This window comes from Nomascus leucogenys, chromosome 8 (genome assembly GCF_006542625.1).
Source record: "Nomascus leucogenys isolate Asia chromosome 8, Asia_NLE_v1, whole genome shotgun sequence".
NCBI lineage: Eukaryota > Metazoa > Chordata > Mammalia > Primates > Hylobatidae > Nomascus > Nomascus leucogenys.
In genome coordinates, this window is record NC_044388.1 from 33,923,951 (window position 1) to 33,949,020 (window position 25,070).

At 41.7% G+C, this 25,070-nt stretch overlaps 1 protein-coding gene across 4 annotated transcripts in view; it reads right to left on the bottom strand.

The window, feature by feature from the left end:
• Positions 1-25,070, bottom strand: part of KIF13B (kinesin family member 13B) — a 205,198-nt gene that overhangs the window by 18,576 nt on the left and 161,552 nt on the right. For all 4 annotated transcript variants that reach the window (XM_030817055.1, XM_030817053.1, XM_030817054.1 and 1 more), the window contains exons 36-37: positions 18,073-18,181; positions 11,705-11,838 (exon numbers count right to left, since the gene is read on the bottom strand). In XM_030817055.1, coding sequence (XP_030672915.1) covers positions 11,705-11,838; positions 18,073-18,181 — 243 coding nt within the window. The remainder of the gene's footprint in view (positions 1-11,704; positions 11,839-18,072; positions 18,182-25,070) is intronic.

Genomic DNA, 25,070 nt, shown 5'->3' on the forward strand with positions numbered 1-25,070 from the left:
TGGCAGGTCCTGCATGGTGTATTTCTGCGGCTCGATCCGTCCCTCCTGCAAATGCTCTACTGATTCATTCATTCCACAAATACAATGACTTGGTTACTCTTAATCACTGTCAGTGAAATCTCTTACGGTCACATTTGAACATTTAACCGTGCTTTCTCAATGGAAAGCTCAGTTCTGCCACTCCCGAGGCTCTGTAACCTGAGACAGGTGTGCACCCTCCCCGTTTCCCCAACAGGGCCGCAGCCCTGAAATGGCAGCCACCAGCCACTGGTGGTGACCCAGCACTGAGAATGAGGCTAATGTGACTCAGAAAGTCCATTTTCTATTTTAACTAATAAAGTATAACCTTAAACACTGAAATGCTTTTAAGTATGTTTAGAACAGCCTCGGCATGTGGGTCTGCTTTTTCAACCATAAATTTTATGAATTCTAAATGCAGATCAAGTATTTCCGACGGAACTTTAGTGTCTGAATTGCAATGTGCTAGAAATGTAAAATACACACCTGATTTCAAGGACTTTGTACAGAAAGAAGGATGGGAATATCTCAATCTTTTTTTATACTACAGTTGATATGACAGTATTTTCAATACACTAGGTTAAACAAATGTTATTAAAATTAATCTGACCTGTATTCTTTTTACTTCCTTAAACGTGGCTACTAGGAAATTGTAAGTTACATACATGGCTCGCATTATATACCTATTGCATGGTGCTTGTCTAACTCAGACTTGTTGAGATGGCGCATTAAAATTCCTGGTGTGGCGCCAGGTACACTGGAAGCTCTCGGCACATTTGTAAAGTACTTCATTGGAATTTTGTGTCTGGTCTTCCTAGATATTTCTAAGTTGGCTTACTAAAAGTACATTTTTAAACAGTCAATAATTTCACCTGATCTAGAAATCACAAGTTTCGAATTAACTGAATCAGTCCCAAAGTCATTCATTCCAGGATGAATTCCATTTTCTTTCAAACAAAGAACCTAAGATTTCATTAATTTACTCATTCGCAAATATGTACCAGGTACCTACTACATTCTAAAGATTGTGGTAGGCACTGGGGATGCAGTGTGAGCAAAACTAGTCCCTGTGTTCCTCAAAATTAGGCACTCAAGGTCTAACATTTATATTCCTATTTAATTTCAGTTACACAAAAAAATTAAAAGGCCTATTTTTCCTATCAACAAGTAAATTATTTTATCACTGGATATAAGTGAATGACACCATTCATGTGGTCTATAAGACATCAGATATGTGTTATAGTCTGACTTATTCTAAGTATTATATAAATAAAATCTTAAATACTAATATTTCCAGAGTTACCGGAAAAGACATTGCTTCTGATTTTTAGTATCTAGCCGGTTTACTTTAAAAACTTCTACGTAACAGCCTAGGCAACATACCAAGGCCTCATTTTTACAAAAAAATTTTGTTTAATTAGCCAGGCATGGTAGCACACTCCTGTGGTCCCAGCTACTCGAGAGGCTGAGACAGGAGCATCACTTGCGCCCAGGAGTTAGAGGCTGCAGTGAGCTATGATCACATCACTGCACTCCAGTCTGGGCAACAGAGCAAGACCTTGTCAGAAAAAAAAAATATTAAAAACAATAAAACTTCTACATAATACTTAAAACTGATTTAACATTCATATAAGAAAATTATACATATATATTTTAGAAGAAATTAACGCTCACTTCATCCAAAATGAGTTATTAGTTTTTCAAATGTCCATGAAGGATTAAGGATGCTTAAAGCATGTTTGCGAATCTAAACACTTTAAAAATAGGGTCTTGTTGGGTGAGATGGCTCACACACACAATCCCAGCACTTTGGGAGGCTGAGGCAGGAGGATTGCTTGAGCACAGCAATTCAAGACCAGCCTGTGTGACATAGGGAGACCCCGTCTCTACAAAATCAAAATTTAAAAATTAGCCAGCCATGGTGGTATGCACCTGTAGTCTCAGCTACTTGGGAGGCTGAGATGGGAGGATTACTTGAGCCCAGGAGGTCAAAGCTGCAATAAGCCATGATCACACCACTGCACTCCAGCCTGGGCAACAGAGCAAGACCCTGTCTAAAAAAAAAAAAGTCTTCATCCAGCTTGTCACCAGCTTAATATGCCCTACGAAATAAGAAATGGCTTTTACATTCTTAATGATTGAAATAAATCAAAAGAATATTTCATAACATAAAAATTATGTAAAATTCAAATTTCAGGTTATCAAGTTTTACTGGAACACAATCAGACTCATTTGTTTAATACTGTCTATGGCTAGTTTTGACAGAGACCACATGGCATGCAAATACTAAAATATTTACAATCTGTCCCTTTATAAAATAAAGTATGGCAACACTTGGTCTAGAGAATAAAATGAAGCCCATTCCTAAAAAATGGCTGGCAGATGCACCTCTTCAATCGACTTCTTTACTGCCTCAGAAATCCTCTTACTTGCTGAAGGGAATTTTAGTTGTATTTCATTATTTTTCAGATCAGCTACTAAACCTGATTGTGAAGACAACTCTGACATCTCTAAGTATGTCCACTATATTACCTACAAATGCCTGGGGCAAGGCTAGACAGCACAATGCTGCAATTCTGGAAAACTAAAAGAGTGATAAGAGTCTTATAACAATGACAGGAGTGCCTAAAAACTCCTCCCTAAACTAAACAGAAATCAGTTGCCCTGAATTTTTTTAAAAAAACTCTTTGTTAACTCCAGAACAAATGAAATACAGCATACTGTATCTATAGCTGCTTAAGATGGGTGGTATTAAACTACAGAGAAAATGCTCATATATGTTATTTTTTAAATAACCTGAAAGTTTAAGAAAAATGAACGCTGGGAACAAGGCCTAGATGTGTTTTTGTTTGTTTTTTAAGACGGAGTCTCGCTCTGTCACCCAGGCTGGAGTGTGGTGGTGCGATCTTGGTTCACTGCAACCTCCGCCTCCCGGGTTCAAGTGATTCTCCTACCTCACCCTCCCGAGTAGCTGGGATTACAGGCGCCCGCCACCACGCCCAGCTAATTCTTGTATTTCTTTCAGTAGAGATGGGGTTTCACTGTGTTGGCCAGGCTGGTCTCAAACTCCTGATCTCGTGATCCGCCCGCCTCAGCCTCCCAAAGTGCTGGGATTACAAGTGTGAGCCACCGCACCCGGCAGTGTTTTCTTCTTTTAGTTAGGATGTTGAACCTTTACTTGAGACACAAGGATACGTGTTTACATAACTCATTTAATCAAAGAAGTACGGCTAGCTCAAAACATCATCCTTGTGTACAAGGCAAGAGTTAGTATTTGTGTTTGTTTCTCCCTGTTTTATATAAGGAAGAATCACAGTAATGGAAGATGGATAATTATACAGACATCTTTTCAATTAACATCAGAGATGGGCAGGGGGGTGCTCTTTCTACACAAGCCTTTATCTACCTACGACACGTGAGGCTATGTTGAAATAGGAGAAAAATATCCCTGCTGTTGATAAGGCAGCCCTAACCAAAAGGGACAGACACATAAATCAAGACAGGCCAGCAATGTGACTGTGCTTTTGATAGTGGAAATTAAATCTGACCATTAACTCTTTAATTCTCCAGATTCATCAAAGATGCCATTTACAGTTCCTAACTTTGAAGTACATAAATAGCTTCATCTGAACACAAACTTCTAGATACATGAAAAAAAGCTATTATGCCAAATTAATTCAATCTAACTAATTAGAGAGCAGGAAGTTCCTTCAATTATTTTATGTGCCGTCTGAGAAACACACTTGAATATGAGTACAGATTTCATTAATTGCAGTTCATTATTTTCCAGATTAGTTACTAAACTTGCATCAGAAGGTCAAAGACAGCAATTTTGTCAGCTGCCACCTCTTTCAGTGCAGTATTTTTGCATTTCTGGAACTCAGACAGAAATTGATTACAAACAAAAACAAATCTCCATAAAAATGAGAAACATAAGTCCTTATGAGTATGTTCAAACCAAAAGATCTTGTAAATTATAAGAATATCTTTGTTTTTAAACTTTCTAAATAAACTGTTGACTTTTGTCTTACAAAAAAAGATCCAGGAACCTTTTCATTTCCATTTGATAAACAATATTAAGATAAAGTAACAGGAAAATAATAACATCTTCACCTGAGAACCTGCTGATTCCAAAGAACAGGTTAATAAGCATCCAGGTTTTCATTAAAGCTTCTCTGCAGTTATGGGTCTGTGTATCTTTGCATGAGGGAGGGAACTGAACATTCTTATCTGAAAATGTCAAGGACACTCTAATTAAAAGTATTTTTTGATAATCATTCCTTCACTACACAACTTGTACCTCTTTTCCACTTAACATAACAAAATATAAGGAATGACTGGCAAAAACAGGACCCATTCTATTCCTCAGTCCTTACCTGGACTATTTTATATTCTCATAAACTTTCTGTTTTTATTTTTGAGATAGGTGTGTGTCACCACACCCACATAATTTTTTTTTAATTTTTAGTAGAGACAGGGGTCTTGTTATGTTGCCCAGGCTGGTCTCGAACTCTTGAGCTCAAGTGATCTGCCTGCCTTGGCCTCCCAAAGTGCTGAGATAAAGGTGTGAGCCACTGCACCCAGTCTAACTTCCTGTTTTTAGGTAACAGAAATTCCTATTATTTTATTATTATTATTTTTTAAAGAGAGCCAGGCTGGGATGGGAGGATCCCTTGAGCCCAAGAGGTTGAGGCCACAGTGAGCTGTGACAGCATCATTGCACTCCAGCCTGGGCGACAGAACAAGAGCCTGTCTCAAAAAAAAAAAAAAAAAAAAAAGAGTACCTTGCTATCTATAAACCATTTTCCCACTGTCAGCTGTCACCATTCTGTTAATTTCATTTCTATGGCCCTAGGACCCTCCACTGCTTTAGCAAAACCATCCCTAACAATCCTTCCCCTCCTTGGTGCTGGTATCCCTTGAATGCTTACATAGTCAGCTCTCTTAGTCATTGTTTGGTGAAGCTATAAATAATTCCTTTAATCCTTCCTCATAAATCATTTTTGATGTTATTCTCTGAAACAATTCCAACTGGTCACTGCATTTCTAGTAGTAATAAATCCAGAACCAAGTACAGTAATCTAAGTGTCATCTAATAATATCAAAGAGAGCCCAGGTTGGGGACTGGGGTTTTGTTTAGATAGGAATAGTGTGAGTTTCTGCATCATTACAACTGTTCAGAGAAGTTTTAAGTCTCCAAGCTAAACTGGAATAAAAACATATGTGGGTGACTGAGGCAGGAGGATTACTTGAGGCCAGGAGTTTGAGACCTGTCTCAATTAAAAAAAAATTTTTTTTTAATTAGCCAGGCATCATCTCACACGCCTTTAGTCCCAGCTACTTGGGAGGCTGAGGTTACAGGATCACCTGAGCCAAGGAGTTCAAGGCAGCAGTAAGCGATCATTGCACCACTGCACTCCAGCCTGAGTGACAAGCAAGACCTAGTCTCAAATAATAAAATAAAATAAAAAAGCAGTTTCAGTCTCTTTCATGACAGGTGGGAAATGGGAGACAAACGGTTTCAGGAAGTGTGTTATTAAACATGACCTGCTCGGTTTCCATGTTGATCCCCAAACCATTCGGGGTGTTTTGTTTTTGTGCTGTTTCACATTATAACCCTTAAGCGACATTAACTATCTAAGTCTTTATGCCATATTAGTATCACTATTTCCCCCTTCCTATATTGTACTATTGATCCAGATTCCTTTTAGGCATATGAATGGACCTGTATTTTTCTGGACTTGATGTTATCTAAACATTTAAATATCTGATACTGCTTATTTTACAATCATTTAATGGTCAAAGACTATTGAAATTGGTGCACTAACAGGCACTAGCAAATAAAAATAAAGCACAAGACTCAAAACAGAGAGGAAGGTTCCTGGTACTTGTGTATTTCTTTAAGGTGCTGCGAAGTACAGCACTGGATGCCTCACGCAGAGCCGTAGCCACGCCAGTGTGTGCGCAGGGCAGTCCAGCCACTGTCATCAACATCCACTCTGCTTCAGGCTTACTCGACTGGTGACACAGAGGAAGGCCCTGGCTGCAGGGCCACTTTATTTCCATAATGTATATAACACAGTCTCCCACAAACTCTTTGGTAGAAAGAGGGAGAAGTGCAGAGTGGAGAAGGTAGTTACCGGCTACCTGGAACTGAAATGCGTTGGTCTGTCTCTCTGTGGCTTGACAAGTGATGTCTACTTCCGGGTACAGAGCTCTGCCTTAGGCCTTATTATGTTCAATATTTCAATAGTCTCAAATGCAGAGAGATTACAGCTTTAGAAGTGTGTGGACAGCCAGAATGTATGCATTTTAAAAAAAATTACTCAGAAAGATCTTGATATCCTGGGAATGTTAAAACAACATCAAAGATAAAAAATTCTAAGAATGAATCTGAAGTTCCTCATTATTTTCACACATCAATTAGTCCACATAATAAAAGAGAAGTAGTACAGTGACAAGAGGATCAACAGACAAAAAACCTGGTGATGTTACCAGACCAACAGCACAATGAGCTAACACCTTTCAAAAACAAGCCCAACCAAGCACAGTTCTATGCTGCGTCAGTAGAGGCCATCATTTAGATGAGGAAGGAAACACTTCCACCATTTGCAAGCCCAGGGGGAACTCTCTCATTTCTGGACTCCTCACTTTAGGGAGGACCCTGGCGAGACAACTGTAGAATGACGAAGTATTTCCCAGATGAGATGTGGGAGACTCATCTAGAGCTGTTAAGACGGGGGAGGTCTGAGAGAACAAAGATCCTAAGAGAGCTATCATCACGCCACTGCACTCCAGCCTGGCCAACAGAGCAAGACCTTGTCACAAAAAAAAATTAAAAAAAGGAAAATAAAACTTCTACATAATAATAAACTTATTCAAATATTTATATAAGAAGATTATATATATATATTTTGGCTAGGCACAGTGGTTCACACCTGTAATCCCGGCACTTTGGGAGGCCAAGGCAGGCGGCGGATCATGACATCAAGAGATCAAGACCATCCTGGCCAACATGGTGAAACCCTGTCTTATCTCTACTAAAAATACAAAAATTAGCTGGGCATGGTGGCAGGTGCCTGTAATCCCGGCTACTCGGGAAGCTGAGGCAGGAGAATCGCTTGAACCTGGGAGACAGAGGTTGCAGTGAGCTGAGATTGCACCATTGTACTCCAGCCTGGGCGACAGAGGGAGACTCCATCTCAAAAAAAAAAAAATTATATATTTTAAAGGCTGTAATACTCACTTCATCCAAAATGATGGTTATTAGTTTCTCAAGTGCCCATGAAGGATTAAAGATGCTTACTTAAAGAATATCTGCTAATCTGAACACCTTAAAAATAGGGTCTTGCTGGGCAGGGTGGCTCACATATACAATCCTGGCTTACATATACAATCTTCCCCACTCCCTTTACTTCCTGATAAGAACAAACTCTGAGGCAAAGACTGGTTGATTATCTTGTTCCTGTAGGACCCCCAGGAGAGGGAGTAGAGATTGTTTTAAAAGTCCAAACTTCACATTGTAGGCATCAAATCTGATTTTCAAGTGCATGGAACTCCCATTATAACAAAGATTACTATTTTTAAAAAATGAGGAACACTACAGGAGTCTAGCCGATACAGTATTTTTCTTCTTCCTGTTATTTGCAATTCCACAGGCACTAAAATGCCCTTTTTCAAAGATGAAACACACTTCAGAGTACAAGTGAAAGCATAAAGCATATTCAAAGCATATTTAAAGTATGCTTCACTTGTTGTACCCTGAAGTGTGACCCAAGTGAGAAAAACAGTTTTCTTGACATTATCATCTACAATTCTAATTTATTTCTCACAGAGCTTTAGTAGAGATGGTCAGTGAAAATGAGATAACCAAGGGCATCTCTGATCAACTAAATCCAAAATGAAAAGCTAAGATTTCTCTCTCCTTTGGAAATGTTCTTTAGCACTTCCACCAACCTAGGAAAGAAGGTTCTTAAATATGTCTTCATCCCTCTAAACCCCACTCAGCCACGCTTCTTTCACCTCTAAGCTGTAAACACAGTCCTGTCTACCACTGAGTAACACTTGGGACCCACAATCTAATAGTACAGTCTGGGCATGGTGGCTCACACCTATAATCCCAGCCACTTGGGATACCAGGAGGGAGGACTTGAGCCCAGGAGTTCGAGACCAACCTGGGCAATACAGCAAGACTCTGCCTCTAAAAATAAAAATTTTTAAAAAGTTAGCTGGGCGTGGTAGAGTGCACTTGTAGTCCTAGCTCCTTGGGAGACTGAGGCTGGAGGATTCCTTGAGCCCAGGAGTTCAACGCTGCAGTGAGCTGTCATGGCGCCACTGCACTCCAGACTGGGCAACAGACCAAGATCCTGTCTCTAAAATAATATTATTATAATCTGTTCACATGTCAAACAATAGACATTTTGCATCTTCTATGTACCAGGCACCATTCTGGCACAACAAGCCTTGCCCTCAAGGAATATTGTGGAGAGGGATAATTGATAAACATATAAACCTAACAATAACTCCCAATAAAAAGGTTAGAAATGGGCCAGGTGTGGTGGCTCATGCCTATAATCTCAGCACTTTGGGAGGCTGAGGCGGGTAGATCATTTGAGGTCAGGAATTCGAGACCAGCCTGGCCAACGTGGTGAAACCCCATTTCTACTAAAAATACAACAATCAGCCAAGCGTGGCGGCAGGCACCTGTAATCCCAGCTATTCAGGAGGGGGAGGCAGGAGAATCCCTTGAACCCGGGAAGTGGAGGTGGCAGTGAGCCAAGATTGCACTATTGCACTCCAGCCTGGGCAACAGAGCAAGACTCCGTCTCAAAAAAAAAAAAAAAAAAAAAAGAAATGGTAATGTAGTGCCTGCGTGTATGGTGGAAGGTGTTCTGGTGTGGCTGTTCAAGAAAGCCCACTCTAGACTCAGACGTCCTTCCTCGGAGTGGCCTTTCCTGAATGTTCTATGGGAGGCCTTTGGGAAAAGCAGTCTGCATGGGTGGCAGGGCCAGTGCCAGAGCTCTCCAGACTGAAGGTGCTTTGCATGCTCGTAGGCTAAAAGCGGCTTATCTGGCTTAGTACTGGTGAGCGAATAAAGAAGAAAGAAGATTCAAGGCCAGAGGACAGGCCCTGCGGGGCACTGTGAGCCACAGTGAGAAATTCACATTTCACTCCTTTCAGTGGGAGACACTGGAAGGTGTCATGCCACTGACGACTGTAAGGCTGTGAAAGATCGTTCTGGCTACTGTGTTTAAACAGCTAAAGCCATGGAACTGAATGAGATTTATGCATGGAAGGAAACAGGTTTAAAAGCAAAAAAGAGCACCCCGGTTGGAGCTCTGGGCACTGGATGTAAAGACCTGATGGAATCTACAGTCCCAGGAGAGGATCGAGGACAGAGGGAAGGGAAGTCAGGCGAAGGAAGTTGCACTGAAGCCTGGAGATGTGTTTCCAGCATTATGTTGACGCCAAGTCTGCAGGATGAGGACAAGGCAGCGTGGGCAAGGGCAAGCTCCCTGGCCACCCTGAGAAAAGGGAAATGCCTTCCAAGGAGCAGAGTTCTTACAAACCAACTGGAATGTCCTGGCTCTACTACCAGGTATCTTCATCAAGACCAGTTTTAGATTTATATACTTTATATATTTTTATTTTTATTTATTTATTTTGAGACAGAGTCTCACTCTGTCACCCAGGCTGGAGTGCAGTGGCATGATCTTGGCTCACTGCAACCTCTGCCTCCTGAGTTCAAGCGATTCTCATGCCTCATAGCCTCATTCTAATTCTCATAGCTTCCTATGTAGCTATGACTACAGGAGCATGCCTGGCTAATTTTTGTAGTAAACACAGGGTTTCGCCATGTTGGCCAGGCTGGTCTCAAACTCCTGACCTCAGGTGAGCCACCTGCCTTGGCCTCCCAAAGGGCTGGGGTTATAGGTGTGAGCCATTGCACTCAGCCATGTGTTTTATATTTTTATGAAATACAAAGTATTTGTATGAGGCCAGTTTTCCCAAACCTTTGTTCGTATGTGCTCAAACAATAAATGAACAGACTGGAGTAAATGAATAAAAATTGCTTAAGAAATCTTCTATATATTTCAAGGTAACCTCTAACCTGGGCATTATAAATTACAGTTATTCTCCAATCACTACATTTGTTTCTAACACATTGTTGTTCCTCTTACATCCAGAGAGAGGTAATCACTCATTGCCAAAACAGTAAGAGCATAAGTAAGTTCTGCAGGTAGCAGGTGATGTGACTTGCTACATGGAAAACTGAAAATAGCTTTAAAGGAGAATAGTAATGATGGCAGGCTGACTCCATGACTTCCAACGTGATTCCAATTTCCTTCAACCTACATGACTGTCTTCACCAAACAGCAACTGAAAACACTGGATAGCATTCACTGAATAAAAATAAGAATCACCACAGGCACTTATAAATGCAGATTACAAGGTCTCTCCAAGTTAGCTATGGGTTCCCAGGGCAGGCCGAGAAACTATTTTTTAAAACAGCTCCCTTGATAAATCTGACAGACAGTTCATGAATCACACTTTGTGAAACAATGACGCAGAAGTTTAGAACTGAATAATATACACAATAATGACCCACTGGTTCAGTTCTGGTGGATCTCTGGGGAAAAAAAGCACTGGGAAAAATAATCACTGCCTACCTCAGTCTCCACAGGACTTAGCTCCTACGGTCATAGATTCGTTTCAGTAACTCTCAAGCCCCGCCATGTGTCGAAATACAATTTAAACAGCTGCAAAATCTTGGTTTTAATTTTTTCATCTACTGTATGTGTATGCTTATTTATATGCTTATATAAAGCTAGATTTTTAAAAATTACATACCTGCATGGCAGCCTGATAAAACTAATTCCTTCTCCCCTGAATATGCATTCATACACTTAGAAAATTCTTTAGTTAAGTCTCAGATGACTCACCTGGATTACTGCAACTGGAATGTTTAGAAGAACGTGGAGAAGCTGATGTCAAAAGACCTATTTGGACAACAGAACTTGCCCTGTATGTGTTTTTGAATGAGTATAAATAAATCCTCCTTTATCATTTTCTGCTGAGTTAACACCTATATAAGGCTGGAAATTGCATTTCCAATGGGGTTCCCATTCACTATTGCATAAGAGCAGCTTCCTGATTGTTTGGAAAACCTTTTCGTGTTTGCTCTAACACTTACCCTAGAGCTGGGTAAAGAGTTTTAAGAAAAAAGGAAGGAAGACAGGTGATCACTTTTCAGTAAAAGAACAGGTTATCCACAGTAAAGAAAACAGAGGGTGAGAGGGAAGGGTACTCATGATATACAATTGTTTGAAAAAACAAATGAAATCAAGACATAAAAATAGAATTACATTTTCTACTTGGCAATACACAACGCTAAGTGCACTTCATAAATTTTACTACTGTTGCTCTAAGTGATGTTACCATAAACCACATTAGCAGTGTCCTTGGCACTTTTTAAAAGCAGAAAGGAGGGAGTGTGTCCGTAAGTTTAAACAGCTCTGTTATCTCTGAAGAGAGTGGAGGAGAAATGACCAACAGCTGTTTCTGGGTTTAAAAACCTGGTTCAGCCCCCACCCACAAGGCCACGCCTCCACCTCCAGCTTTGGCGCAACACAGAGTGCTGGTTTATTAGAAAAACGTTCACGGCTGCGTTCTCGGTGCTTTTTACCTGGTGTGCAAGGAGAGACGGTCGCTTGCCCCTCTTCTCATCGCGGACGGGAAAGAGAGACTTGAGGAGCTTTGGCATCTGCGGCACGAAGGATTTGACGGGATTCAAGTAGGATGCTGCAAGGTTACTGAGTCCTGCCCATATTACAGGGGAAAAAGATAAAACAAATACAGTTACATAGACATCTTCTTTCCTGTACATTTGACAGACATCACTTGTCAGCAAATCTAACAAAAACCAAAGGTATCCTTAAAAAATATTAGAGAAACACAGTATTATTGTAGTTTACGTAATTTCCCTCAAACATAGTAATGTCCCTTTTTCAATTAAATAGCAGTAACTGGGGTGCTGCCAAAATGCTCTAGTATGCAGTGTTCCTATCAGCATCAGAACAGTAATTCACCTCTATCCTGTCACTAATTGGCAGAAGCATTCACTTCTGCCCAAGAATAAAATGGGATTGATTTTTAAGTCACACTGCCAATGACACAGACGTATAGCTCTTTGTCTAGACTTTAAGCTCTTTGAAGTCAGGGACTATGTCTTATTCAATCTAATTTTTCATAACTACTGAAGGAAGATGATGAAACTGACCTTTTGGGAAAAGGGTAAAGGGTAGTGTTTGAGTTGTCTGTTACAAGTCAGGCAGAGACGCCCTGAACAACTTACAAACGTAAGTTACCTGCTGTTAATTTCCAAATTACCTGCTGTTAATTTCCAAAGGCTGGGATCAGAGGTACAGACAGGTATACTTATGATATACTAAGATTTCTTCCCCCTATTAATTTATAGTAAAATCTAATCCCAAGTCATAAGTGATAAAAAGCTGTATTCACACAACGTTTAGAAATGAACAAGCAAGTCACCTTAAGGAATACATTTGCCTCAACAGATGCACTCAACTCCCCCCCAGATCTCTTCTCCACACTAACCCTGAAAGGATTCCAAACTTACTGGCAATTCAGTTAGCAAATGGATGGATACAGCTGTAAGGTTTCTACATTTTACATAAAGCAGCAGAATATTAAGTGTAAGTATACAGCAAAAAGTTAAGGATGTACATTGTAATCATGAGGGTGACCACTGAAAAATAAAAAAGCAACGAGATGGCTATACCGAGCCGAGAGATACATCATACCTCAGTTTAGAAAAGTCCAATTATTTACAGCAAGGCAAAAACAAGGACGAGAAAATAAGAGAGGAGACAGAAAATAAAATAGGTTTAAGATGAATAAAGATCCCAAAAGATGCAATTATTTCAAAGATTAGGGAAAAAATTACAATCTAGAGTTCTGTATCAAATTAAACTAACATTCTAGAGTAAGGATAATCCCTCATTAAGTAAAAATCTAGCCAGTAATGAATCAAAGGCCGCACATATCACTAAATGAGACCATCAGACATTATGTGTCTCCAACCTCCCCATCACACATCCACACCCACTCACCCTACCACACACATCCTTCTCAAATCAGCTGAATCGAATCAAGGATCTAGCTCTAACTACCAGTTCACAGGCAATACAGGGGATAGATTTGTGTTTCAACAGTCTCATGGGAACATGACAGGAAAAGTAAGAATGAACAGACTCTGCTGTGCAAGAACCTGGCCTACTGTACCAGTCTACTGTACAAGAACCTGGTTTCTTCAACAAACACAATGCATGGTCATGAAGTATTTCTCACCAATAAAAAATAAATGACTAATGCAAGCAACAATCTGTAAGAATTTAACACATATGGTAAGCAAAAGAGACAGACACAAAAAGGGCATACATCATATGGCTCCATTTATGAAACTGCAGAAGTAATCTAGAGAAGTAGTCATCAGAACACTGGCTGACCGCAGGGAGTGGGAATTAACTGGAGTCATGTCAATGTCCTACATTTTGACTGGGGTATGAATCACATGGATATATACAAATACATTTGGTAAAACTTATTAAATATGATCCACAGTCAACAAAGGAATCAATAAAAATAGACCATGAGATGGCTAGATACTGGATTTAACAGACAATGACTTTAAGGCAGCTTTCTTAACCAAATCCAAAGATGCAAAGGAGAATATAGTCTTGACAGGTGCACAGACCGGGAACATCAGCGGAGAAATTAAAACTAGAAAAGCAGTAGCAAATGGAAATTCTAGAACTGAAAGAAAAAAACAATGACTGAAATGAAAATATTCCCTGGATGTGCTTAACAGAGCCCTGGAAATCACAGAAAAATTTATCCAACTAGAAAAAATAAAATTAAAAGATTAAAAAAAAAAAGAACACAGCCTCTGTGACCTGTAGGACAATATTAAACAATCTAACCTATGAGTAATTAGATTCTCAGAAAGAGAGAAAAAGATAGGGGGAAAAGTTTCAATGAATAATGTCTAAACATTTCTCACGATTGTTGAAAAACATCAACTTACGGATCCAATAACTTGATAAGCAAGTTAAATACTAAGAAAATGATAACTAAGCAGATCATAGTACAATTGCCACAAAAATAAACTTCTGAAAGCAGGCGAACTAAACAAAGATATACCACACTGAGTAGGAGGTGACAAATGATGGCTGAATTCTCAGCAGAAAAGAAGGGGCTGGAGATGAGGAAACATCTTTGAAGTGCTAAAAGAAAAAACCTCCAACTCAGAGTTCTCTATCCAGTGAAAATATTCTTAAAACAACAAAACAAAACAGTGAAATAAAGGCACTTTCAAAAAAGGAGAACATTTTTCTCCAGGAGGACTGTACTCTTAAGAAATACTAGGCTGGGCGCAGTGGCTCACGCCTGTAATCCCAGCACTTTGGGAGGCTGAGGTGGGTGGATCACCTGAGGCCTGGAGTTCGAGACCAGCCTGACCAACATGGAGAAACCCCGTCTCTACTAAAAATACGAAAATTAGCCAGGCATGGTGGCACATGCCTGTAATCCCAGCTACTTGGGAGGCTGAGGCAGGAGAATCACTTAAATCCGGGACAGGGAGGTTGTGGTGAGCCAAGATCGGGCCACTGCACTCCAGCCTGGGAGACAAGAGCAAAACTCCATCTCAAAAACAAACAAACAAACAAACAAACAAAAAACCTACAGAATATTCTTCAGGCTAAAAAGAAATAAAATCAGATTAAAATAAGACCTTCAGGAAAGACTGGATACTGCCAGAAATAATCTGAAAAAACAAAAAAACAAAAAAAAAACCATAAAAGATTAGCCATTTTTTCTGTATTATCTCAAAAGACTAGTTTGTGTTTTTTTTTTTTAAGACAGAGTCTCACTCTGTCACCCAGACTGGAGTGCAATGGCGTGATCTTGGCTCACTGCAACCTCCGCCTCCCAGGTTCAAGTGATTCTCCTACCTCTGCCTCCCGAGTAGGTGAGATTACAGGTACCTGCCACCACATCTGGCTAATTTTTGTATTTTTAGTAGAGACGGGTTTCACCATATTGGCCAGGCTGGTCTTGAACTCCTGACCTCAGGTGATTCCACTGCCTTGGCCTCCCAAAGTACTGGGATTACAGGCATAAGCCACTGCACCCAGCCCAAGCTTTTTTTTTGCTTTTTTTTTTTTTTTTTTTTTTTGAGAAAGGATCTCACTCTGTCGCCTAGGCCTGAGCACAGTGATGCAATTGTGGCTCACTGCAGCCTCAACCTCCCGGGTTGAGGTAATTCTCCCACTTCAGCCTCCTGAGTAGTGGGACTATAAGTGTGTACCACCACGCTCGGCTGATTTTTGTATTTTTTTGTGGAGACGGGGTTTTGCCATGTTGCCCAGGCTGGTCTCAACTAATCCACACCTCGGCCTCCCAAAGCGCTAGGGCTATAGGTGGGAGCTACCGCACCCGGCCTACAAGTGGCTATTTTAAAGCAAAAAGAATAACGTCATAAAGTGAGGTTTGTTATACCTATGTATGTAAAAGATGAAACAACAATACAAAATGAGGGGCCTAGAGGAACAGGCCAATGACTTACACTGTTGCATGGTTCTTGTATTTGTGAGGTGAGGGGTGACATCATATGAACTCTAAGCAGATTTGGTAAGTTAAGGATGCCAAGTAGGGTTTCTGAGCAAAGACTTTAGCAAACAAATACAGGTGTCCAAAAAAGCAAAAAGAGGAAATAAAATGAGATACTAATTTTTTTTTATTAACCCAAAAGAAGGTAAATAAGGAGTTACAGTGAAACAAAAAACAGAATGGCCAAGTAGAAAACCAATAAAAACATGGCGGACCAGAATGGGAGGCACTGGAAGCATTCGTGAAGCATGCTGATTAAAGGGCAGGAACTATGAGATGAGATTCAGGGGGAAATAACTGGACCCAACCAAATGTTGTCTACAAGGCAATCACTTTTAATTTAAAGACAAATACAGGCTAAAATTTTAAAAGCTGAGAAAAAGATACATCGTGCAAACAGTAAATAAATTTGATGCAGTTATACATAAATGATAGGTAAGAGAGATTTCAAGATAAGAGTATTCCCAGAGATAAAAGTGACATTTCATGATAGAAAGGCCACTCTATCAGGAAGATGTAACAATCTTAAATGTGTGTGTACCTAATTATCAGAGTTTCTAAATGAATGAAGTAAAAACTGGTATAAAGGGAAATACAGATAATTTTCACAATCATATTTGGATATCTAATGCCCTCTCAAGAACTGATAGAATAGGCCTCCACCAAATCAGCAAAGATCCAGAGGATTTGAACAAGGCGATAAACCAGTGACCTAATTAGATATACATAGAACATCATGTCCCCAAACACAATAGTGCACACAGAATATTAACCAAGATAGAACACAATCTGGAATACAGATTACCCCCAAAAATAAAAAAGAATTAATGCTAGTTGATAAGTCATGGATCAAAGAAGCAATCAGAGGGAAATTTTAAAATACTCTGAATAGAATGGAAATGAAAGCACAACATACTAAAATATGTGAAATGCAGGAAAAAGTTAAAAAATCAATTGCAATAGAAAAATTAAAGCCAAAAGCTGGTTCTGATATTAATATATATGATAAACCTGTCAGAAAAGTATTCAAAACAGACAATAAAAATTATCAGTATCAGAATAAAAAGAAGGAACATCACAAGAGATCCTATAAGTATTTAAAAAATAAGGTAAAGTGGCCAGGCGCGATGGCTCATGCCTGTAATCCCAGCACTTTGGGAGGCCGAGGCGGGCGGATCACAAGGTCAGGAGATCGAGACCATCCTGGCTAACGTGGTGAAACTCCGTCTCTACTTAAAATACAAAAAATTAGCTTGGCATGGTGGCACGTGCCTGCAGTCCCAGCTACTCAGGAGGCTGGAGCAGGAGAATCGCTTGAACCCGGGAGGCAAAAGATGCAGCGAGCCGAGATCGCACCACTGCACTCCAGCCTGGGCGACAGAGTGAGACTCTATCTCAAAAAAAAAAAAAAAAAAAAGGTAAAGTGATGTTTATGAAAATAAACTTAATATTCTAGATAAACTAAGAAACTCCTTGAAAAAAATAAAACCTATGATAGGTGACTCAAAAGGAGACACAAAGATCTAAATATTCCCATACTAAAGAAACTTGCCGAGCGCGGTGGCTCACGCCTGTAATCCCAGCACTTTGGGAGGCTGAGGCAGACAGATCACCTAAGATCAGGAGTTTGAGACCAGCCTGGCCAACGTGGTGAAACCCCATCTCTACTAAAAATACAAAAATTAGCCGGGCGTGGTGGTGGGTGCCTGTAATCCCAGCTACTCAGGGGGCTGAGGCAGGAGAATCGCTTGAACCTGGGAGGGGCAGGTTGCAGTGAGCCGAGATCGCACTACCAGACTCCAGCCTGGGTGACAGACCAAGACTCTGTCTCAGAAAAAAAGAAACTCAAGTCATAATTTAATATCTCCCCACAAAGAGGATTCCAGGCCTGGATCATGTAACTAGGGAATTTCATGAAACATTTAAGGAAGAGGTAATACCAATCTTACATAAACTCTCCCAGGAAAAAAAAAAAAAAAACGAGGACAAACATTTTCCAAGTCATTTTATGAAGCCAATGCAATCATAACAAAACCTAACAAACACATGAAGATGAGAAGATAAAACACTACAGATATTTACTGTAGAGCACATACACAAAAGTCCTTAACAAAGAGGTGCAAAGAGATTCCAGCAATGTACAGGCTAACACATCATGATCAGGCGGTATATATCAGAGCAATGCAAGATCAATCCAACATTCCAGAGCCAACGGAACTCAACCTATTTAGAGGAGAAATGAAACAACTCGATGGACATTATCTAGTAGAACAGTGGCTGCATGGCAGGAAATCCTAATTTAAACTTTCTGAAAGATGCTCAGATTTCTGACAGTAATTGACAAGTGAAAAGATAACTTACCTGGATCTGGAGAATGGTTATTTTGGGGAGAAACAGAGAGGGTGGGGGCAGGAGCTATTCCTCTGGAAACTGTGGTTTGGGATACATCCTGCTGACTTTCCCACCGGCCCTAGTAAAGACAAAATTGGCAATTTTGTTTCAAGTTATTCAATTAACCAAATAAAAAAAGTTACAGATACTCAAGAAAAAAAACTGTTATATATTACTAAAGCTCCTTTGAATATTAGCTTGATTACACAAGCACTTTTTTTTTTTTTTTCTGTTTTAAGAGACAGAGTTTCTGTCACCCAGGCTGGAGTGCAGGGGTGCACCATCATAGCGCATGTAACCTCCAACTCTTAGACTCAAGCAATTCTCCCGCCTCAGCCTCCATGGCAGTGGGGACTACAGGTACATGCCACCACATGAGGCTAATCTTTTTATTACTTTTGTAGAGACGGGATGTCACTATGTTGCTCATACTCAAACTCCCAGCCTCAAGCAATCCTCCTGCCTTGGTCTCCCAAAGTGCTGGCATTACAGGTGTGAGCCACCATGCCTGACCAGCACTTTTCTTCTACTTGTCATCCTGCTTATTTTATTAATTTCCCCAACAACAAAAATAATGATACCCCCCCCCACACACACATTTGGACAGCCCCTCCATTCTGCAGTTTACAGTCTCCCATTAAGCTCTGTCCTAACATGTTTTCTACTCTGCATCCTGTTGCCTCTCACAGAATACAGATGTATTCCTTCTGCAATTCTCCCTTCGGTTCTGCTTTGAGACCACTTCTGCTCTTTTGCCTCAAGATACCCTCTTTCATTCAGTTCTCCACAGAAACCCACGAACAACTCTAGAGTCAGAGGGTGTCTCTTCTCTCTACTCCCAGACTGTGTTTCCACTGACTCACATATAGTGCATAACAGTAAATATTACCAAATCTCTCATTTTAAATAGATATTAAAGATAAATTACAGTCAAACCCAAGTCAAATAATTACAAATTCTCAATGATGGAAGTCTCTGAATTATCAAATTTTATTGTATTCTCAACTTATTTGTAAATTCCCATTAAAGATATTTCATCAGTTGATGGATTAAAAGACCATTCCAAAATTCATGGTGAGCCATAAAAACAGTGATATCATCAAAACACTTTTAACTTCAGCCCTATCTAGGGAAGAAATAAACCCCAAATGTTGCTTGTACTAAAACTGGTAAGAGATGAGACGTAAATCTTTTAAATGCTTTAAGTTTCCTTTGATCCCCTGATAATCACTGACTTCTTTACCACTAGAGTTTAATAATTGTGTGTAATATGAGTTTGAGCTAGTGCTGCACAGATGAATAATCCTAACGATTAACTCAAGGTTTTTTTTTGTTTTTTTTTGAGACTGAGTTTCATTGGCGCGATCTCGGCTCACTGCAACCTCCACCTCCTGGGTTCAAGCAATTCTCCTGCCTCAGCCTCCCGTGTAGTTCGGATTACAGGCATGCGCCACCATGCCCGGCTAATTTTGTATTTTCAGTAGAGATGGGGGGGGGTTTCTCCATGTTGGTCAGACTGGTCTCGAACCCCTGACCTCAGGTGATCCACCCGCCTCGGCCTCCCAAAGTGCTGAGATTACAGGCGTGAGCCCCCACGCCTGGCAAGTTTTCTTTACTAATTGCCTGATCAGCGGAATGGGGACAGTGAGTTCTCCACTGCTCTTGAAGATGGATTGTGGAGGAAGGGCCTCTTAGGTTTCAGAAATGTATTGGAAACCCATCTGCTTTTAGCAGCAACCTAAGTACTAATCATAAAAATCAATAAGCCCTAAATGATCTGGGTCCTGTGCACCTCAGAGAATGCCACTTTTCCCTAGGAACTCTCTCAGCACTTGGTATCCTTTTTAAAAATGGTGTGATGGTCAGGATTGATTAGGAAGCAAGGAGAACAAGGGAGACAGCAACACGTGATCATCGAGAATGTAAGCTCTGAAATACTTCAGCAGAGGAGCGCTGGCATCCCCATGAATCACACGCTGATTTACATACTTGAATGTTTTGTTAATTTTTGCATTCACATTTTATGATCTGTCTGGGAAGCTGTGGCCTTGTATACCCCGGGATATCACCATCAGGTGACTGAACACTAAGATCAGCCCCCCATGGAGTTTCTCAGAGGAAGAAAAGCCACCTGTTTTGTGTACAGTGGTGAGCTCACACATGGCTATTCTGAAGACAACTTACTTAATTTGAGAGTATTTAGTTTCACATTTTAGATTTTCTTTGTTTGGCAGCTGATATGGCTGCGGTCTGTCCCTAAGGAAAACTAAGCAGCTGATCTGGAGTCGGCACCGGGGCTGCCTGACGTAGAATTGGGCCAGTGACAAATCATGGAGGTGCCAACTCTTCCCCAAGGGCACACCCAGGCCCTGATGGCTTCAGGGGCAGTTCTTCCCAGCAGGCACTACCCAATCAGAACAGAACAGTAACTCCATATCATTTACTCAAATACTGAAAGTGAGAACACTGAAAGATACACAATGCATAGATCCTGCCAGCCCTGCAGTGCATGACAAACAGAGACACGGCTCACTCTGCCCTCTACCTGAACAGTCATCTTAACCTTTGAGGAACCTCACATGCTCCCCTCCAACCCCACCTATTCTGATCCCACTGTCCTGAGACAGGGACCTCAAATCATGCTGGGGTGGAACAGGCTCTGCTTCAGAGGGAGCAACCAATGCGGATGCTAAACTGGGTACCATGCACTTCCCTCCTCCAGCTGAAGCCTACGGATCTCTGCGGAAACGCTCCACTGGAATTACTCACTCGATTTTTCTCCTGCACTACACCTCCATCCTCTTGACAGAGGTGAAACCTGTGGTTCAGGGTCCGGCTACAAACACTGTTCCTCAGGGACAATGCAATGACTATCTTCCCAATACATTGTATATGCTTAGCTGTCCTAGAGTTATCTTCCCTTTACTAAAATGTTGGGGTAGATAAAAAAAAAAAAAGAAAAAAGAAAAAAGAAAAATGAAGCAACCCAGTTGAATGTACTTCACAGGGAGATGAACTCAGGACCATGGACTAAAAAGGACTCTGCAGGACGCTGGAACTTCTGGCTCTCTCAGTAACTCAGGTCTAAAAGTGAAAGAGTATGATATCCCTGTTTTACCTCTCCAGTAATCTACATCCCTCCACCTGAAATCGAAAAAGATAAATCTCTGATCTGTCTCCAACATCCTGCATGTCTACCACACTTCAGAATCAGCCATGATACAGTTACACAAGAGGGAAGCTGGCTTTGTTTTGTATCCTTACCCAGCTTTATTGCCATTAGGGCACATTTGTCCTCTCAGGTGGACTCAAAGAGATAAAATCCTAGTCGATACTGAAGTCAGTGGTAGCCAGCACCATGCTCAGGGGCAAAGTGGACAAGGTAAGAACACTGGAGGCTCCAGGGAGGGCCTGACTTGGTCCCCAGGGACCCTTGCAGTTTTTCCCACTCCTGCTCCTCTGCCAGATACAAATTCTTTGGGTTTTCTGGGAATGAGTCTGGTTTTGATCAGGAAAGTGACAAAAAGGTAAATAACGAGAAAGGCCAATGACATTTCGGGTCCAAAGGCAGCTTTCACTGCAGCTGGAAGAGGAGTGACTCATGCTTGGCAGCTCCTCCCAGGGCTGCGTGAAACCATCACGGCTTTCAGGAAGGCAATGGAGCCAACACAAAATTCAATTCTGCTAACTGGGTATTTGTTCACGCTATTGACTAATCTTAATTTCTCAAAAACTCCAATCAAAAGATGACAAACATACAACCTTACTGACTTCTTAAAAATAAAATTTCTCCTAAAATAACTTTGGAAATAAAAATGATTTTGTCGGCCGGACGCGGTGGCTCACACCTGTAATCCCAGCACTTTGGGAGGCTGAGGCAGGCGGATCACAATGTCAGGAGATCGAGACCATCCTGGCTAACACGGTGAAACCCCGTCTCTACTAAAAATATAAAAAATTAGCCAGGTGCAGTGGCGGGCGCCTGTAGTCCCAGCTACTCGGGAGGCTGAGGCAGGAGAATGGCGTGAACCCAGGAGGCGGAGCTTGCAGTGAGCCGAGATAGCGCCACTGCAGTCTGGCCTGGGCGAAAGAGCGAGACTCCATCTCAAAAAAAAAAAAAAAAAAAAAAACAACAACAACAAAAAAGATTTTGTCTCAACAGCGTTTGTCGGATTGCAAAAGACCTCAATGTACAGCTGACTCTGGGGTGGAAAGACCAACGACACGCCGAAATTCATCCTGCACCTCAACTTCAGCCAGTCTTGGCAAACAGTCATAAAAAGCCTGCTAAGGTTTAATTATACCTACAGAAAATATCTGTACAATAATGATGAAACACCCAATAGCAATAAATAGAAATACTACTTCAATCAGGGATCATATTTTATATTTTTAATTGAAAGACTTATCCCAAGAGTGATTTATTTTAGGCCCTATGCTGAATTTCGCATTTGGAATAGTTAAGCAAACTATTTTTTTAAGATTAGTTCATCAATTCAATCTTGGTGGAGTTCAGCAAAAACAATTCCACTTTTCATATGTAGGGACATCGACAAATAGAGAAATGGGAAGCAGGCTGGCCTCATTCCAAGTATTATTAGGCCAAACTATGAGTTTGTCTTTAGAACCTAACCACTTTCCTCTCGCCTCCCACGTCCTCACTAAGTTACTCGGGGACCCCAAGGAACCAAGAACCAAAAGTAGGAAGGTCCAGAAGCATTAGCACAACTGTGTGACATCACAGTTATTTGCCTAATACGATTTGTCCTGCTAACCCCCAGCCCTGCACGGAAGGCACCTTGCACAGGCACACAATGAGCCCTGCAGCATCGCACCTGAAATGCTCTCCTCCATCCCCACCCCATGCTGTCTCTGAAGCATGTGGATGGAGTCCTTCCTAAAACACTCCTCCCCCGGACTTCTGAGACTCCCTTGGCCCTGTCTTCATTCCTCCCTGGCGCCACCACCTCAGTGCCATGGCCCTAAGTGTCACCACTGCCTTGGCGCTCCCCAGCCAACCCGGCCCCACACTGTCCCCACTATCCCCTCAGGCTCCCAAACCTGGCTTCAACTCGGACACCTGAGACCCTCGAAAATGGAACTGAATCATTTCCTCCCCAAGCCTGCCCTATAGTTCATCTCTCGGACCTATACACTGCTGTCCAAAACCCGATGTCACCCAAGTCCCCTCACTCCAGCCCCTCACATACTTGGCCTCTGCAGGATTCTAGAGTCCCCCTCTCCAACCCATCTGTGTCTCTCCTCATCTCTCTGGCTATTTCTCCCCTAACCGGTCCCTCCACTCTCCAACTCAAAACCATTTTTCCCTGTGTTTGCATTGATAACTGCATACATTTGTACCATATAGGTTCCTAATGCAAAATTACACACCACAGCTAGGGACGGGGTGGGGCTCAGCTGGACCATTAAAACAAACTTTTTAATTCACATGTGGCCATGTTACTGCTCTGTTTTCAAGTCCTTCCATGATGTCCAACTCCCCTGCCCTTCCTTGGACATGACGTCAAGATGCCAAAAATAAGGCCCCGCCTCTCTGGGTTCTGCCCACAGACTCCCTCTACTTTTTTTTTCTTTTTTTGAGACGGAGTCTCGCTGCTGCCCAGGCTGCAGTGCAGTGGCGCGATCTCGGCTCACTGCAGGCTCCGCCCCCCGGGGTTCACGCCATTCTCCTGCCTCAGCCGCCGGAGTAGCTGGGACTACAGGCACTCGCCGCTAATTTTTTGTATTTTTAGTAGAGATGGGGTTTCACTGTGTTAGCCAGGATGGTTTTTTTTCCTTTTCTTTTTTCCTTTTTTTTTTGGGAAGACAAGGTCTCTCTCTATCACCCAGGCTGGAGTGCAACGGTGCAATCATAGTTCACTGTGGCCTCAAACTCCCGGGCTCAAGTGATCCTCCCCCGCCTCAGCCTCGAGTAGCTGGGATTACAGGCATGAGCCATTATGCCTGGCTAATTTTTTAAACTTTTTTTTGCAGACAAAGGGACTCCCTGTGTTGCCCAGGCTGGTTTCAAACTGCTGAGCTCAAGCCATCCTCCCACCTGGGCCTCCCAAACTACTGAGATTACAAGCATGAGCCACCGCGCCCGGCCCATACACCCTGAGCTTGACTCCCACCGCATGTACTGTCAAGAACACAGCAAGCTGGTTCATCCCCAAGCCTTCCTTCACACAGATCCTTCTGCTCACAGTGTTCCTTCAGCTCCTTCCCTGCCTGTGTGGACCTCAGTGTCATCCTTCAGGGGGAGGCTTAAGAATGGCCTCCGCCCTGCAGCCTCCTGTGAGCCCTGTGTGAAGCCAGTGGGGGGTCCACACCCTCTGCCGTGCCCTGGCTTGGTTCTAATCGCGTCTCTGCTCCTTTGTTCTATTTTTCTGGTGTACGTGAGAGACAGTACTTTTCTTTGAAGTAGATTCTATTATTTTCTGTTATTGTATCCATTTAAAATAAGGAAACTAGGCAGAGTTGGTTTTTTTTTGTTTTTTTTGTTTTTTTTTTTTGAGACGGAGTCTTGCTCTGTTGCCCAGGCTGGAGTGCAGTGGCACGATCTCGGCTCACTGCAACCTCTGCCTCCAGGTTCAAGCAACTCTCCTGCCTCAGCCTTCCGAGTAGCTGGGATTATAGGCGCCTGGCACCATGCCCAGCTAATTTTTGTATTTTTAGTAGAGACAGGGTTTCACCATGTTGGGCAGGCTGGTCTCGAACTCCTGACCTCAGGTGATCCACTTGCCTCAACCTCCCAAAGTGGTGGGATTACAGGCCTAGCCAGAGTTTTCTTAACAGAAGAAAAACAGAAGAATTTTGGCCACTCCTTTCAAGGAACTTATAATTGGAGATTTGGGTTAGATGCATTTCCCACAAAAGCACAGGAAGTCATGTTTTTCTTATATTTTCCTTAAGATATTTTACTTACATTATCAATTTTCAAAAACTCTGCTCTCTTCAGGTAATCA